The sequence below is a fragment of the Puma concolor genome, chromosome D2 (assembly GCF_028749965.1).
Source record: "Puma concolor isolate L17-30 chromosome D2, mPumCon1.1.hap2, whole genome shotgun sequence".
Taxonomy (NCBI): Eukaryota; Metazoa; Chordata; class Mammalia; order Carnivora; family Felidae; genus Puma; species Puma concolor.
In genome coordinates, this window is record NC_141677.1 from 43,974,268 (window position 1) to 43,989,774 (window position 15,507).

At 35.7% G+C, this 15,507-nt stretch overlaps 1 protein-coding gene and 1 long non-coding RNA gene across 8 annotated transcripts in view; both read left to right on the plus strand.

Annotated features, from left to right (window-relative positions):
• The window catches only part of CCSER2 (coiled-coil serine rich protein 2), a 196,183-nt gene that overhangs the window by 141,660 nt on the left and 39,016 nt on the right, over positions 1–15,507 (plus strand). For all 7 annotated transcript variants that reach the window (XM_086680170.1, XM_086680171.1, XM_086680172.1 and 4 more), the window contains 2 exons: positions 1,470–1,553; positions 7,287–7,373. In XM_086680170.1, coding sequence (XP_086536296.1) covers positions 1,470–1,553; positions 7,287–7,373 — 171 coding nt within the window. The remainder of the gene's footprint in view (positions 1–1,469; positions 1,554–7,286; positions 7,374–15,507) is intronic.
• LOC147576025 (uncharacterized) lies at positions 1,563–5,566 on the plus strand. The gene is made up of 3 exons (XR_015241678.1): positions 1,563–2,135; positions 2,172–2,813; positions 3,035–5,566. It is a non-coding gene; the product is annotated as an uncharacterized LOC147576025 (long non-coding RNA).

Sequence of the window (15,507 nt, forward strand, 5' to 3'; positions counted from 1 at the left end):
GACGTAATTTTTGTCATTTTCTTTATTGCATTTAAGGACAAAAAGTTTAACTTTTTCAACTTCTGTTGAGATATAGCATACATCCAGTAGGTGTTTAAGGTATACCAATCTTAAGTGTATAACTTAAACTTTTCATATGTGTGTACCACCATACATCCTGTATGTACCATCCATACATACAGTCAAGACATAGAACATTTCCAACATCCCCTTTCCCTTAAGTCAACCCCTGTTCTGATCTCTAGCACAATAAATTAGTTTTTCCTTCTCTTAGGCTTCACATAAATCAAGTCATGCGGGGGTACCTGGGTGGCTCAGTTAGTTAAGTGTCTGACTCTTGATGTCGGTTCAGGTCATGATGTCAACGGTTCATGAGTTTGAACCCCACATTGGGTTATGTGCTGGCAGTGTAGAGCCTGCTTGGAATTCTCTCTCTCTCCCCCCTTCTCTTTCTACCCTTTGCTTGCTCGTACTGTCTCTCTCAAAATAAATAAATAAACTTAAAAAAAATAGTCATGCAATATGTATAATCTGGTCTAGTATTTTTAATCAAATGATTCTTATGGCTATGCCTTCTTGAATTATTTAATATTATTGTTTCTGACTCAGAAACAAAAACAAAAAATACATACTCAAGGGTGTCTCAGTGGCTCAGTCGGTTAAGCGTCTGACTTCGGCTCAGGTCATGATCTCATGGTTGTGGTTCGAGCCGCATCGAGCTCTGTGCTGACAGAGCCTGGAGCCTGCTTCGGATTCTGTGTCTCCCTCTCTCTCTGCCCCTCCCCTGCTCATGCTCTGTCTCTTTCTCTCTCAAAGATATGTAAACATTGAAAAAATTTTATTAAAAAAAAAATTTTTTTTTAACATTTATTTTTTTTTGAGACAGACAGAGAGAGACAGAGCATGAACAGGGGAGGGGCAGAGAAAGAGGGAGACACAGAATCTGAAACAGGCTCCAGGCTCTGAGCTGTCAGCACAGAGCCCGATACGGGGCTCGAACTCAGACCGTGAGATCATGACCTGAGCCAAAGTCGGACGCTTAACCGACCAAGCCACCCAGGCGCTCCCCCCAAATTTTTTTTTAAATCATACTCTAAAAGCCATGTCTAAACCAAAGCAGATGTAATTTGACTTTTATTTTGCATTTTTTTGTGGGTGAGATAATCTTCAAATTCTTTAGGAAATTTTCCATATTCCTTTTCCCACTGTAAAACTTTCAGTGGCTTTGTGCTTCATCCATTCATGTACTATCTGTTGTTTAGTTCCACAAATTATTCTTGCCCTTGCTTTATTTTTACCCGTTCCACATTTTCTTCTACAAATGTGTACAATGAAAAGGAGATTTCTAAAATCTTATATCCTGTTTGTCCTTTGCCATGCTAGCAATTTGGTCTGGGTGAATTCAGGTTGAAAGGAGTGTTTGCAGTTATTGTATTAATCTCATGTTTTCCTTCTGTTCTCTTTGACAGCATGATGGAAGTGGTTCATTGCATGATATTCAGCTATCATTGCCATCCAGTCCAGAACCAGAAGATGGTGATCAAATATATAAGGTATGACTAGGTAGTCATGCTAAATTTTTAAAAATTCTTTATTACTAAAATTATAAAGCAGTAACAATCAAAACATTTAATAATAAATGTATTAAAACCTGCAGCTTTGCTGTGTTAAGTTTTAATCGGGTCTGCTTTTAACTTTTGCTACCTTAATAAGTTAAATTGATATCACTCTGGTGTTTTAATTTGAATTTATTTTATTAGTTGGATAATTATTTGTCCCTGTATTACTACTGGTACAGGATTGTTTTTCTTAAATCAATAAATTATGAAATTTTTAATTTCTTTTTTATAATTATGAAAACAGTTTTAAAAATATACCAGTTATGGTGATTAACAGGTACTTCTATATAATAACAACATTGAAGAAATATACTGAAAATGAGATTAATTTATCTTTTTTTCATGTTTAAAAATATAATTATAGAATACAGATGCACTTTAGTGTTTGAAAGTATATTTTTTATAATGGTAATTTTTAGTTTTCTTTTTATTGAGAAAAGCTTTTTTCTTTTACAGTTATTTCTGAAGTTCATATTTCTTAAGCACACAAATGTTTTCTTGATTTAATGTTTCCAAGTAAAATTATTGTTTTCTTTCACATTCTATCTTCAGGGCATGTTAGTCAGTGTTTTCTAGTCAACAAACAGTCTTGAAATATTGGTGTCTTGCAGTGACAAAAATGTATTTCTCGACTTGTTATTTTTCAATATGTTACATATTGGCTGTAGATCAGCTGGGACTCTGCTTTCTGCTGCTTCTTCATCCTGAGAGCCAGTCTGGAGGATCAGCCCCTGTCCTAGGACATGTTTTTGAACTTAAGGGAAAAAAGCATTGGCAGAACCACATGTGGATTCTGCTTGGATGTTGCAAATATTACCTTCTCCAAATAAAGTCAAGTAGTCAACCCTGGAATTAGAGGTCAAAGCAGCATAATTTTCTCATAGAATGTGGGGTGACTTACTGGAACAAGATTGCATCTAAAACCACCAAAACCAAAAGAATATAGGATTAGTAGTTATTTTGTTATCTAGTCTTGGTTTTTTGATGTGTTACCTTACCTATTATTGCACAAATTTCTTCCCATCTCTGGGCTTCCATCCTATTAAGAGTACAGTACTCTAAATCAGCAGGTCTGCAGTAGGATATCTTTTTTAAAAATACTTTTACATACACAATAATTGAGAACCACTGACTTGGAGGGTTTCTAATCATCTCTCAGTTTTAAGTTTTGTGACCGACATTTTTAAAGTGAAGGTGAGGGGCGCCTGGGTGGCGCAGTCGGTTAAGCGTCCGACTTCAGCCAGGTCACGATCTCGCGGTCCATGAGTTTGAGCCCGGCATCAGGCTCTGGGCTGATGGCCCAGGGCCTGGAGCCTGTTTCCGATTCTGTGTCTCCCTCTTTCTCTGCCCCTCCCCCGTTCATGCTCTGTCTCTCTCTGTCCCAAAAATAAATAAAAAACGTTGATAAAGTGAAGGTGAGTTTTTCCTGCATTTTTTTTGTGAAAAGTTTTTACATATGAAGAAATAATTTTCAAAGAAAAAAATTTTAATTCCAACTTTTACACAACTGATATTTTTAATTTTTCTTTGTTCCTTTCTAGTGTGTCTATATATTTAATGTTACATGATAGACATATTGCTACACAGTATTTATTTTTTGTCCCTACTCCATTTCCTTCCAAGCAGATCATTCTTAGTCTTCCTTCTTATCCAAGGTGAGATGCTGTGGCTGATACTGTTTCCAGTACACTGGACTCCTTTGCACTTTCATCGTCAGATTCCCCAGTTATGTCCCCTTCTCATCCGGTTTAGCAGTACAGCTTCAAATGATATAACTGACTTGTGTCATTGCAGATTCAGGGTCTGCAATCTGCACTGGACCTGCCATGTCCCTAATCTGTCTTTTGTATCAGTCAGAACAGCTCCCTCTCCCATTCCCTTGATGAGCTAGTCTCAACATTGCCTCCGCCCTCAAGCCTCATTCTCAGCCATTCTTCTCAGTTTCTGCAAGTGGCCTTGTGTTCATCAAGCAAGATCTGCTACCTGCCCTCCTGCCTTCTGACTTACCTGTATCTGTTATCATTCTCATTCACCTTGTTTCAGTTACAGGGCAAAAATGGCCACTGTGCTGTGGAAGACCACCCTTTCTTAGGTTCTGGACTCTTATCTTCTGCTGCTGTTAGGGACCTAACTACATCCTCCTCTCTTATCTCTCTTCAGTGTGTCTTCACTACTTTTTCTTCATCCTCAGTTTATAAATTTCTGTATCTTACCTATCATAAATTCAGTAAACCAGATAAACCTTTCCTTGACTCTCCTTAAACCTCTTTCTAGTTAACATGGAAACCTGGACAAATGAAAGCAGCTACTGGTTTTAATGCTATAGACATTTGGCATGACAGTTATCTTAAAAGCTTTGTCCTTGATTTTTATGTCACTTCTCTCTGAAATCCCTTACACTCTTCAACATTTTCCCATTTCCTTTGTAGGTTCCTCCTCTTATTCAGAATATAGATTTATATCTTTAGTCCAGTTCTCTTTGAACTTTTTACTGTCATGGTGTCATATAGACCGTATGTGTTGATAACATGAAATTTCTCTTTTTTTTGAGAGAGTGAGCAAGAGAGAGAGCACAAGTGAGGAGGGGAGTTGGTGGGGGGAGAGAGAGGGAGAATTTTAAGCAGGCTCCACACCCAGTGAAGCCCAATGGAGGGTTCAGTCCCACAACCGTTGAGATCATGATCTCAGCCAAAATCAAGAGTCAGACGCTTAACTGACTGAGCCACCCAAGTGCCCCAGAAGTTGCTCTTTCATACCGGGTCATCCAGTTGCCCTCTGGACATTTCCACTGTGTCCCAGCCCCAGGCACCTCTAATAATATATCTGAGACTCACCATTTTTCCTCTTTGGACATATTTCTCCTCATTTAGTCTTCATTTCTTTTGGAGGCACAACCATTATCACCCACACTAGAAATATAGGTATCACTCTTGACTGTCCCTTTGTGCTCTTTCACATGGAGAGATAATTGCCAAAATCTCCTAATTTTGATTCCTGTTCTTCTTACTTCTTCTCCCTTCACTCTCTTGGGTCAGGCTCCTACTGTCATCTGGAGTATTATAACATTTTGGTAACAAATTCCCTAGCCTAATTTGTTGTTGTCATTGTCATATTTGTCCTCTAAATAACCATCTCAAATGCACTGTCACTCCCCTCGCTTAGGCCATGCTTGATATTCATGACTCTCTATGATTTGGCTCTTGCCTGGTTTACTAACCACGTTGGTTTCCACTGTTCACTACAGCCTTTGTGTGATAGAGTCAGTGCTTCTAAATCTCCATATATGCTATGCTTATCTTCATCTCTGTATTGTACAATACTAGAATCTCTTCCTCAAATCCAAAGCCTGACAGGTTTCGGTATCTTCAGAGCTTTTTACTCATCCTTTAAGACTTCACTGGAATTACCTATTTACTGATATGTGTTCCCCTTTGCCCATCTTTATGTGTAAAATCCTTACAGCAGTGACTGTCATAAAGTTAAATACTGTATACATGTTGGCTATTAATGTTATCACATTGTATTTGGATTTTTTTTCAGGTCCATTTCCTCTAACCCTGGCAGAACCTAGCAGTGACCAAATGATAACATATAGTATAGTATATATAGTATTCCATTAGATTGCGACATTGTATTTCAGTTGTCTCCTTTTAGGGCAGTTATAAATTTGTAAACTTTTAGATAATACCTTTTTGTAGGTTTTTTTCATACTTATGATTATTTCTTTGGCATAGTTTCTTAGGAGTGGGATGACTGAATTAGAGTGCAAGCATTTTTATGACTCTTCTATGTATAGCCATGTGTTTCTACAGAAAGGCCAGTTTTGATGTCTGATGATGTACCATTTTTTTCTGCAATTTTGTTCATCACATTATTTCTTCCCCCAATTTAATGTCTATAAAACAATACCTTTAATACTTGAATTTATATTTCTCCAAGAAGTCAGATAGAACATTTTGCCAGATATATATATATATATATGTGTGTGTGTGTGTGTGTATATATATATATATATATATATATATATATATATATATATATATATATTTGTGGGAATTGGTTTATTTGTCTTTTGGGGCCTAGAAAATTATCCTGTATGTTTGAACAGGCTCTTAATATACTTGAATATAAGTCCTCTGTCATATTTGCATAGGTTTTCACCAGCTTTTAATGTTAGTGTTAATTGTATAGGTGCTTTAAATTATAAGTAATCAAATATACTTATTATTTCTTAATAACTTCATTTGCCACATAGCTTAAAAAATGTATCCTTCATGATTGCAATCTATCTTTGTCTTTTTATTTTATTTATTTTATTAAAAAATTTTTTAATGTTTATATCTGAGAGAGAGACAGACAGACAGACAGACAGTGTGTGAGCAGGAAAGGGGCAGAGAGAGACAGAGATGGAATCTGAAGCAGGCTCCAGGCTCTGAGCTGTCAGTACAGAGCCCAACGTGGAGCTCAAACTCACAAGCCATGAGATCATGACCTGAGCCGAAGTCGGATGCTTAAGCAACTGAGCCACCCAGGCGCCCCTCTTTTGCCCTGACTTATGATTTAAAAAAAAAAAAATAAACTCTTTAAATTCAACTAGAAATCATTTTTTATATACAATAAACAGTCTTGCCCAATTGCAGTGTATATAACATCATTAACAAAGATCTTTTCTTTCCCATTGTTTGTGATGTTTATATGATATGTTAAAGCCTTTGCAAAATGTCTAGTTCTGATCTCTTGTTAAAGAGACTGCACTATTTTGTGTTTGTTCCTAATGTATCTGCAAGGGATGGCATACTTTGCTCAGTAATAGCATTTTATAATTATAATTGCTTACATAGTTTTCTCCTTTACAAGATATGTCATTCATGTATATATTCTAATTTCCTTGCTTGTACTGTTTTCTCAGTATATATTTCTGATTAATTGAATAGTAGTAAACACAATGGACTAACAAAAGGTAATGATACTTTACGCTTCAAAATGTAGCTGGATTTCTGCTTAACTTGATGATAGGTTTCCTTTTAATACTGTTAGGAATTTCTTAAAGACTAAATTGACAGGGTATTTTGTCTTTGAGTCAGGCAGTTCTCAGGAAGGTGGCTCATGAAAAAAGAATCTCCCTGTTATCCTTCTAGGCATATTTATCTTTCTGCTGATTTCTGAACCAGCTGTGAAATGACTCTCTGCCTTTAATTATGTTGTTCCTTCTGTTTATTGGGCCCTTCATTTTTTTCTGAAAGGCAACTCTCATGCATCCCTTGAAATCTAGCTGAAATTACTGTTTTATATGTAATTTAATTTAGTGTATGGCCCATGTCCCAGTTTCCTTATCTGTAAAAAGGGGATAATAGTATCAGCCTCAGGGTTGTACTCAGGATCAAATGCTTAGATATCTAAAAGTACTTAGCTCTTAGCACTTGTACTTAATGAATGTTAGCTGCTGTTGCTATTATTCATTTTTTACATGTTAGACTCTGTTACACTATGAACGTTTGGAGGAACCAAAATGGGTTTTTGTTTATTCATAGGTTAATACCTGGCATCTTTAAGAAGAGTTTTCCCCTTAAATGAATAAACCATTCATTATTCAGTCTTCACTGTTGATTTAATGCTTCTCATCAAGGTGTTTTAAATACTTCATGTTAATTTTTTAAAATATTTCAGAATGAAGATTTATTAAATGAAATAAAACAACTTAAAGAGGAAATAAAGAAAAAAGATGAAAAAATTCAACTATTAGAACATCAGCTTGTAAGTATTATAGTGTAGTACATAAAGTAGAGGCTTTTCAAACTAAGCAGTATTGTTTTTTTTATAAAAGTTTTTTAATAAAAGACTTTATTTTTGGCTTGCAAAGTTGCACTATTGTATTACATTTAGATTGTATGCATTCTGAAAGTATGTGATTTACCTCATTCTAAATATTTAAGAAATTTTAATCTAAATATTAAGTATTCAAGGTGAAAAGAATGTCTTTGTGAGTACGTTTTCAGTGGTCTTCTCTTGGGGGTTTTGAAATCACTAGTTTACATTCATTTTATTGATGAAGGGTAAATGACTTCCTTTGTGTATTTAAAGAAACGAGTACTGGTGAGTTGAGAATAGGACATATTTTTTTTCTCAGAACAGAAATTAAACTGGATGTTAGGCTTAGGTTTCTGTAGGTGAGACTTAGAGTGAACAGTATTCTAAGAAAATGCTTCTTCCCCCGTCGATGATGTTGAGTGATCCCTCAGAGCCATGTTTGGATCTTTGTGATTTTATAATTGTTAGAATTTCAAATGTTAGTCTCATATGAAAATATGTGCAGTGTCTTGAACTTAATTATAATTTAATTCATAAAAAGTCCAGTATAACAACATAATGGCATAAAAATGACAATAGGCCAAGGAAAATATGTTGGAATTCAAAAGCATATCTTGGTATAGCAAAGCAATTCAGCAATTTGAATTATTAACCTCATTTAGAATGTAAAGGATATAATATATACTGAACTCTGAGCCACTGGGTTCAGATCACAGAGATCCAACTCATGAATAAATAGTAAGGACTGATGGATCAGATATTCTGATTTAAGAGCACAAAGAAAACTTACAAATCTGAAAAATGAATGAATGAATATTACAAATTGAGGACCTATCAAATATAAAATTAAAAAAATAATAAGATCTAATGTTTGTATTTCAAGACTAAGAACCTAGCCAACTCAACTAATTTTCAGGGAGAAGAAAAACAGCATTAGGAAATTAAGCTTCAGATTTTGCAAAAATATATTACAGAGAACAAAAATTGTGTCTAGTGCACTTCAAAAAAAAAAAAAGTTATGACCCCATATTTTATATTTAAACACATTTTTATTTCTATACCAAGGTAAATTTTCAGACCTTTAATGTCTTGAAAAATGTGCCACCCAGTTATCTTTGTAAAATGTCCTAATAATGCATTCCAGATACCTGGGGGAGACATTACAAAATAACTCAGGAATAAGGAAGTAAAGATTAAAATGAGTGAGTGATGAAATGAAAACTATTTTTAGGGAGACTAGATGAGATAAACCTCCCAATAAGTAATGGGAGAAAACTTACTGCTGATTATTTTATCTCCTAGATCATTTGAATGTTAGATTTTTTGAATTTATACATTTTTATTTTCTTGAAATGAAGTTTTTAGTTTGTAAAATTTTAAATTGCTATTAAATTCTTGAAAATGAATTTGTTTTTTTTTTTAATGTTTATTTTTGAGAGAGAGAAACCGAGTGCAAGTGGGGAGGGCCAGAGAGCAAGAGAGACGCAGAATCCGAATCAGGCTCCAGGTTCTGAGCTGTCAGCACAGAGCCTGATGTGGAACTCGAACCCTTGAACCATGAGATCATGACACGAGTTGAAGTCAGATGCTTAACTGACTGAGCCACCCAAGCACCCCTTGAAAATGTTTACATTAAGTGAAATACAGGTTTGAGGAAGGAAATAAAGAATACACTGAAGAAGTGAGAAGTACTGAAGTTGAAGTTTTTATCTTATACAAATGGGTATCTAAAATTATTTTTTAAATTATTTTTAATTTTTTTTTTTAATTTTTTTTTTTTCAACGTTTATTTATTTTTGGGACAGAGAGAGACAGAGCATGAACGGGGGAGGGGCAGAGAGAGAGGGAGACACAGAATCGGAAACGGGCTCCAGGCTCTGAGCCATCAGCCCAGAGCCTGACGCGGGGCTCGAACTCCCGGACCGCGAGATCGTGACCTGGCTGAAGTCGGACGCCTAACCGACTGCGCCATCCAGGCGCCCCTTAAATTATTTTTATATATTACATAAATCATAAAACATTTATGAAATGCTTTCAGATAACTATTAGGTTAAAATAATGGATCTTGCAAAAAATAAAATTAAAAAAAGATATAGAAAGTAGAAAAATACCCAAGGATATCTAAAAACAGCAGAACTGAGGTGACAGAAATTAGATCAAATGTAATAAATATAATAGTAAATGAAAATAGCTTTATCTCACATAGTTTCATTGGGGATTTAATGCAAAATTCATTAATTTTCTTTGTACAAAGAAAATTTAGCTCATAAAATGGTACAGTAAAGCTGAACAAAATGGTTGGGTGAGACAGAATGAAATTATTCTCATCAAAAAAGCTGGGGTTACAATTATAAATTAGAAAAATTAAGACTGAAAGAATTGTGAAAAGAGGTCACTTTATGTTGATATATGATTATTAAGTAATGAAATGGTAAAGGTTTTTATGCTGAAAAGTTTTAATACTGTTCTATTAACCTCAATATGTTTCTTTTAAAAATAAGAACATTTCATAGCTGAAATATTACCATCTTTAACCAATTAATAGTAAATCCTTAATGTCTTCTAATATCCATCCATCTTCAGATTTTCCTAGTTCTAAAAATATCCTGTGTATTTGTACATTACATCTAGTTACATCTTTTAAGTCTCTTTTAATTTAGGACCATTCTTTTTTATTGTTGCTATACTAACTTGTTGAAGAGACTCGCCCAGTTGTCCAGAACAAAATCTCATCTTACAAATAATTTTTAGAAAGTTTTTAGAAATATCTAAGGGAAGGGCGCCTGGGTGGCTCAGTTGGTTAAGCATCCGACTTTGGCTTAGGTCATGATCTCATGATCTATGAGATCAAGCCCTGCTTCGGACTCTGTGCTGGCAGTTCAGAGCCTGGCACCTGCTTCAGATTCTTCATCTCCTTTTCTCTCTGCCTCTCCCCCACTAGCATTCTGTCTCTCTCTCTCTCTCAAAAGCAAATAAACATTAAAAATATATATATATCTAAGAGAATCCTAAAGAAAGAAAAAAGAAAAGTGAAAGCATGACTTTTCAGCAATAGGTGTTTTGAAGTTCTCTGTATTTGGTATATTAAACCTAGAAATCATATTTATTTTGGAAGAGATCATCATCTATCTTTAGATTAGTAATGGAACTCTAGGAAGTCACTTGTTTAATTAAATCAAGAGAAATTAAAAAGATATGAACCATTGTAAGTAGAGATCAGTAAACATTTTCCATATTATGAAAATTAAAATTATCTTTCTATTTAAAATACTTCTTCTCTCCTTACATCTCTAACTACTTTTTTAAAATAGCAAAACATTATCATAAACTAGGTATTAGAGGACTTTTTTTTTTTTGTCTTAAGTATTAACTAGCTGAATGACATTGACAATTTCCACCACTCTCTAGTGATTTCCTTATCAAAAATGTGAATGTTTTGGAGGCTGGGAAGATGGCAGAGTAAGAAAACCCTAAGCTCAGCACATCCCACAGATACAACTAGATAACACTCAAATCAGTGTAAACACAGAAAACAACCCAAAGACAGGCAGAACAAACTCCATAACTAAAGTTAGAAAAGAAGCCACACTGAAGTGGGTAGAAAGGGCAAAGACATGGTTGGGAGCGAAACTGCAGCCATCTGCAGAGGGGAGGGAGCCCTGGGTACAGAGAAGGGAGAGAAACAGACTATTACACTGGGAAGCCTTCGTGGGAAAGACAAATCCCCATTTAACATTTGACTTTGAAAGCAAGTGGGGATGAATTTTATGAGCTCTTACAACGGAGATTTAAAGTCTAGAATTTTAGGGGCGCCTGGGTGGCACAGTCGGTTAAGCGTCCGACTTCAGCCAGGTCACAATCTCGCGCTCCGTGAGTTCGAGCCCCGCGTCGGGCTCTGGGCTGATGGCTCAGAGCCTGGAGCCTGCTTCTGATTCTGTGTCTCCCTCTCTCTCTGCCCCTCCCCCGTTCATGCTCTGTCTCTCTCTGTCCCAAAAATAAATAAACATTGAAAAAAAAAAAATTTAAAGTCTAGAATTTTAAAAATCAGTAAGCTTGGATCTGGGAGAGCCTGAAGGGTGAGAGGAAGCTGAGTTCTTGCCCTTAAAGAGACAACATCACAAACGGCCCATGGAGATATAGCATAGAAGCAGCAGTTTGAAGAAACACCTGGGACATATGTAAGGGAGAATAGTTTACTCATTTTGAAACATGTCCTGGAGGGGCAGGGATCACTGAGGGACTTCTACAGGAACAAAGGGGATGGCAGGTGCCTCGGGCCAACTGGCAGCAGGCCCTGTGGAAGTCCAAGGTATTAAAATTGTGTGTTGCACCCCAGCCAGAGACTAAACACTGCCCACAACAGGCAGAGAGAACCTCTGAAGACAACCAGACTAAAAGAAAAAATGACCAGGACACAACAGCAGGGCATGCACAACATGCATAAGAACCCCTCCACCCACCCCCCCCCCCCAACACACACCACCACCACCACCACCAAACACCTGGGGGACAGGGGAAACTGCAGAGCACTACAGGATGTCTTCTTCATAAAGGCATTACTTTTCAAGGGTAGGAGACAAAGCTGACTTTCCTAACATACAGAAACAGACACAGGAAATTAGACAAAATAAGGAGACAGAGGAATATGCTCCAAACGAAAGCATAGGACAAAACCACACTAAGAGACCTAAGTGAAATGGATATAAGTAATATGCCTGATAGAGAATTTAAAGTAATGATGATAAAGATACTCACTGGACTTGAGAAAACAGTAGAAGACATCGGTGAGACCCTTAACAAAGAGATGAAAAAGAACCAATCAGAAATAAAGAACACAATAAATGAAATTAAAATTACAACTAGATGGAATAAATAGCAGTCTAGAGGAAGCAGAAGGATGAATTAGTGACCTGGAAGACAGAATAATAATGGAAGTTAATCAAGAGAGAAAAAAATTTATACAAAATGAGAATAGATTTAGGGAACTCAGAGACTCCATCAGGCATAATAACATTTACATTATAAGGATTCCAGAAGAAGAAAACAGAGTAAAGGGGGCAGAAAATTTATTTGAAAAAATATTAGCTAAAAACTTCCCAAATCTGGGGAAGGAAACAGATATCCAGATCCAGAAGGCACAGAGATCCCCCAACAAAATTAACCCAGGAAGGTCCACACCAAGACACGTAGTAATTAGAATGGCAAAAAGTAGTGATAAAGAGAAAAATTTTAAAGCAGCAAGAGAAAAGAAGATAATTATATACAAGGGGAAACTCGCTAAGGCTATCAGCAGATTTTTCAGTAGAAACTTTGCAGGCCAGAATGGAGTGGCATGATATATTCAGGGTGCTGAAAGGAACAATCTGTAGCCAAGAATACTTTATCCAGCAAGGCTATCATTCAGAATAGAAAGAGAGAGAAAGAGTTTTTCAGGCAAGCAAAATCTAAGAGTTATTTACCACTAAACAAGCCCTACAAGAATTATTAAAGGGAACTCTTTGAGCAGGAAGGAAAGACTAAGAGTAAGAAAAGTAGGACACACAAAAGCAGTAAAGATAAGTATATCTGTAAAAATTAGTTAATGGATTCACAAAATAAAAGGATGTAAAATATGACACCATATACCTAAAACGAAGAGGAATAAAGAATGTGTTCAAACTTAAGCGACCATCAACATAATATACGCTGATATATACAGAAGATGTTATATACAAACCTAATGGTAACCACAAATCAAAACCCAGTTAATAGATAAGCAAAAATAAAGAGAAAGGAATCTAAGTTATATCACTAAAGAAAACCAACAAACCATGAGAGAGAGCAAGAGAAGAAAGGAACAGAGAAAAACTACAAAAACAACCACAAAACAAGTAAAAAGGCAAGTAACATATCTGTCAGTACTTACTTTGAATGTAAATGGACTAAATGCTCCAAGCAAAAGACATAGGGTGACAAAATGGATTAAAAAATAAAACAAGACCCATGGGGCACCTGGGAGTCTCAGTCCGTTAATCTTCGGACTCTAGATTTTGGCTCAGGTCATGATCTCACAGTTCATGAGGTTGAACCCCGCATTGGGCTCCATGCTGACAGCATGGAGCCTGCTTGGAATTCTGTCTCCTCCTCTCTCTGTCCCTGTCCTGCTCATGCTTTCTCTTTCTCAAAATAGATTAAAAAAAAAAAAAAATTGTCTCTATCCTGCCTACAAGAGACTCATTTCAGACCAAAAGAAACCTGCAGATTGAAAGTGAGGGGATGCAGAAACATTTATCATGCAACTGAATGTGAAAAGAAAGCTGGGGTAGCAGTGTACTTATGTCAGACAAAATAGATGTTAAAACAAAGACTATAACGAGACAAAGAAGGACACTATATAATCATTAAGGGGAGAATCCAATAAGAAAATATAACAATTATAAATATTTATGCATCCAACACGGGAGCACCCAAATACATAAAACAGTTAATAACAAATATAAAGGAACTAATGAATAGTAATACAATAATAGTAGGGGGCTTGAACACCTTACTTACATCAATGGACAGATCATCTAAACAAAATCAAAGAAACGGTGGCTTTGAATGACACACTGGACCAGATGGATTTAACAGATATAATCAGAACATTCTGTCTATCCTAAAACAGCCCAATATACATTCTTTTCAAATGTACATGGCACATCCTCAAGAATAGCACATATTAGGCCACAAAACAAGTCTCAACAAGTTCAAAAAGATCAAAGTCATACCATGCATCTTTTATGACCACAACACTGTGAAACTAGAAATAAACCACAAGAAAAAAATCTGGGAAGAGCACAAATGCATGGAGGTTAAATAACATACTACTAAACAATGAATTGGTCAACCAAGAAATCAAAGAAGAAATAAAAAATTACATGGAGGGAAATGAAAATTGCTCCCTCAAAAAGCAAGAAAAATCTCAAATAAATAACCTAACCTTACATCTAAAGGAGCTAGGAAAATAACAAACAAAACCCCAAACCAGCAGAAGGAAGGAAATAATAAAGATTAGAGCAGATATAAATAATATAGAAACTTAAAAAAACAATATAACAGATCAGTTACACCAGGGGCTGGCTCTTTGAAAAGATCACCAAAATTGATAAACCTCTGATCCAGGCTCATTTAAAAAAAAATAAAAAGAGGACTCAAAGTCACAAGTGAAAGAGGAGAAATAACAACCAACAGTACAGAAACTCAATTTTAAGAGAATATTTTGAAAAACTATATGCCAACAAATTGGACAACCTAGAGAAATTAGTAAATTCCTAAAAACATATCACCTCCCAAAACTGAAGCAGGGAAGAGATAGGAAATTTGAACAAAGTGATTACCAGCAATGAAAATTGTATCAGTAATCAAAAAACTCCCAACAAACAAAATCAGATAAAGATATCACAAAAAGAACTGTAGGCCAATATATCTCTGATGAAGATAGATGCAGAGATCCTCAACAAAATATTAGCAAATCAAATCCAACAGTACATTAAAACCATCATCATTATCAAGTGGGATTTATTGCTGGGATGCAAGGATGGTTCAGTATTTGCAAATCAATCAACATGATACATCACATCAATAAGAGAAAGGATAAGAATGATATGATCATTTCAATAAGTTCAGAAAAAGCATTCAATAAAGAAAATACAACATCATGCATGATAAAAACCGCCAACAAGGCAGGTTTAGAGGGAACATACCTCAACATAATAAAGGCCACATATGAAAAACCCACAGCTAACATCATACTCAGTGGGGAAAAACAGAGCTTTCCCCCTAAGGTCAGGAGTAAGACAAGGATGTCTACTCTCACCACTTTTATTCAACATAGTACTGGAAATCCTAGCAACAGCAATCAGACAAAAAGAAATAAAAGACATCCATATTGGTTAAGGAAGAAGTAAAACTTCCACTATTTGCAGATGACATGATACTCTATAGAGAAGCCAAAAAACTCCACCAAAAAAGTACTAAAGCTGATAAATGAATTCAGTAAAGTTGCAGGATATAAAAACAATGTACAGAAATCTGCATTTCTATGTACTAATAATGAAGC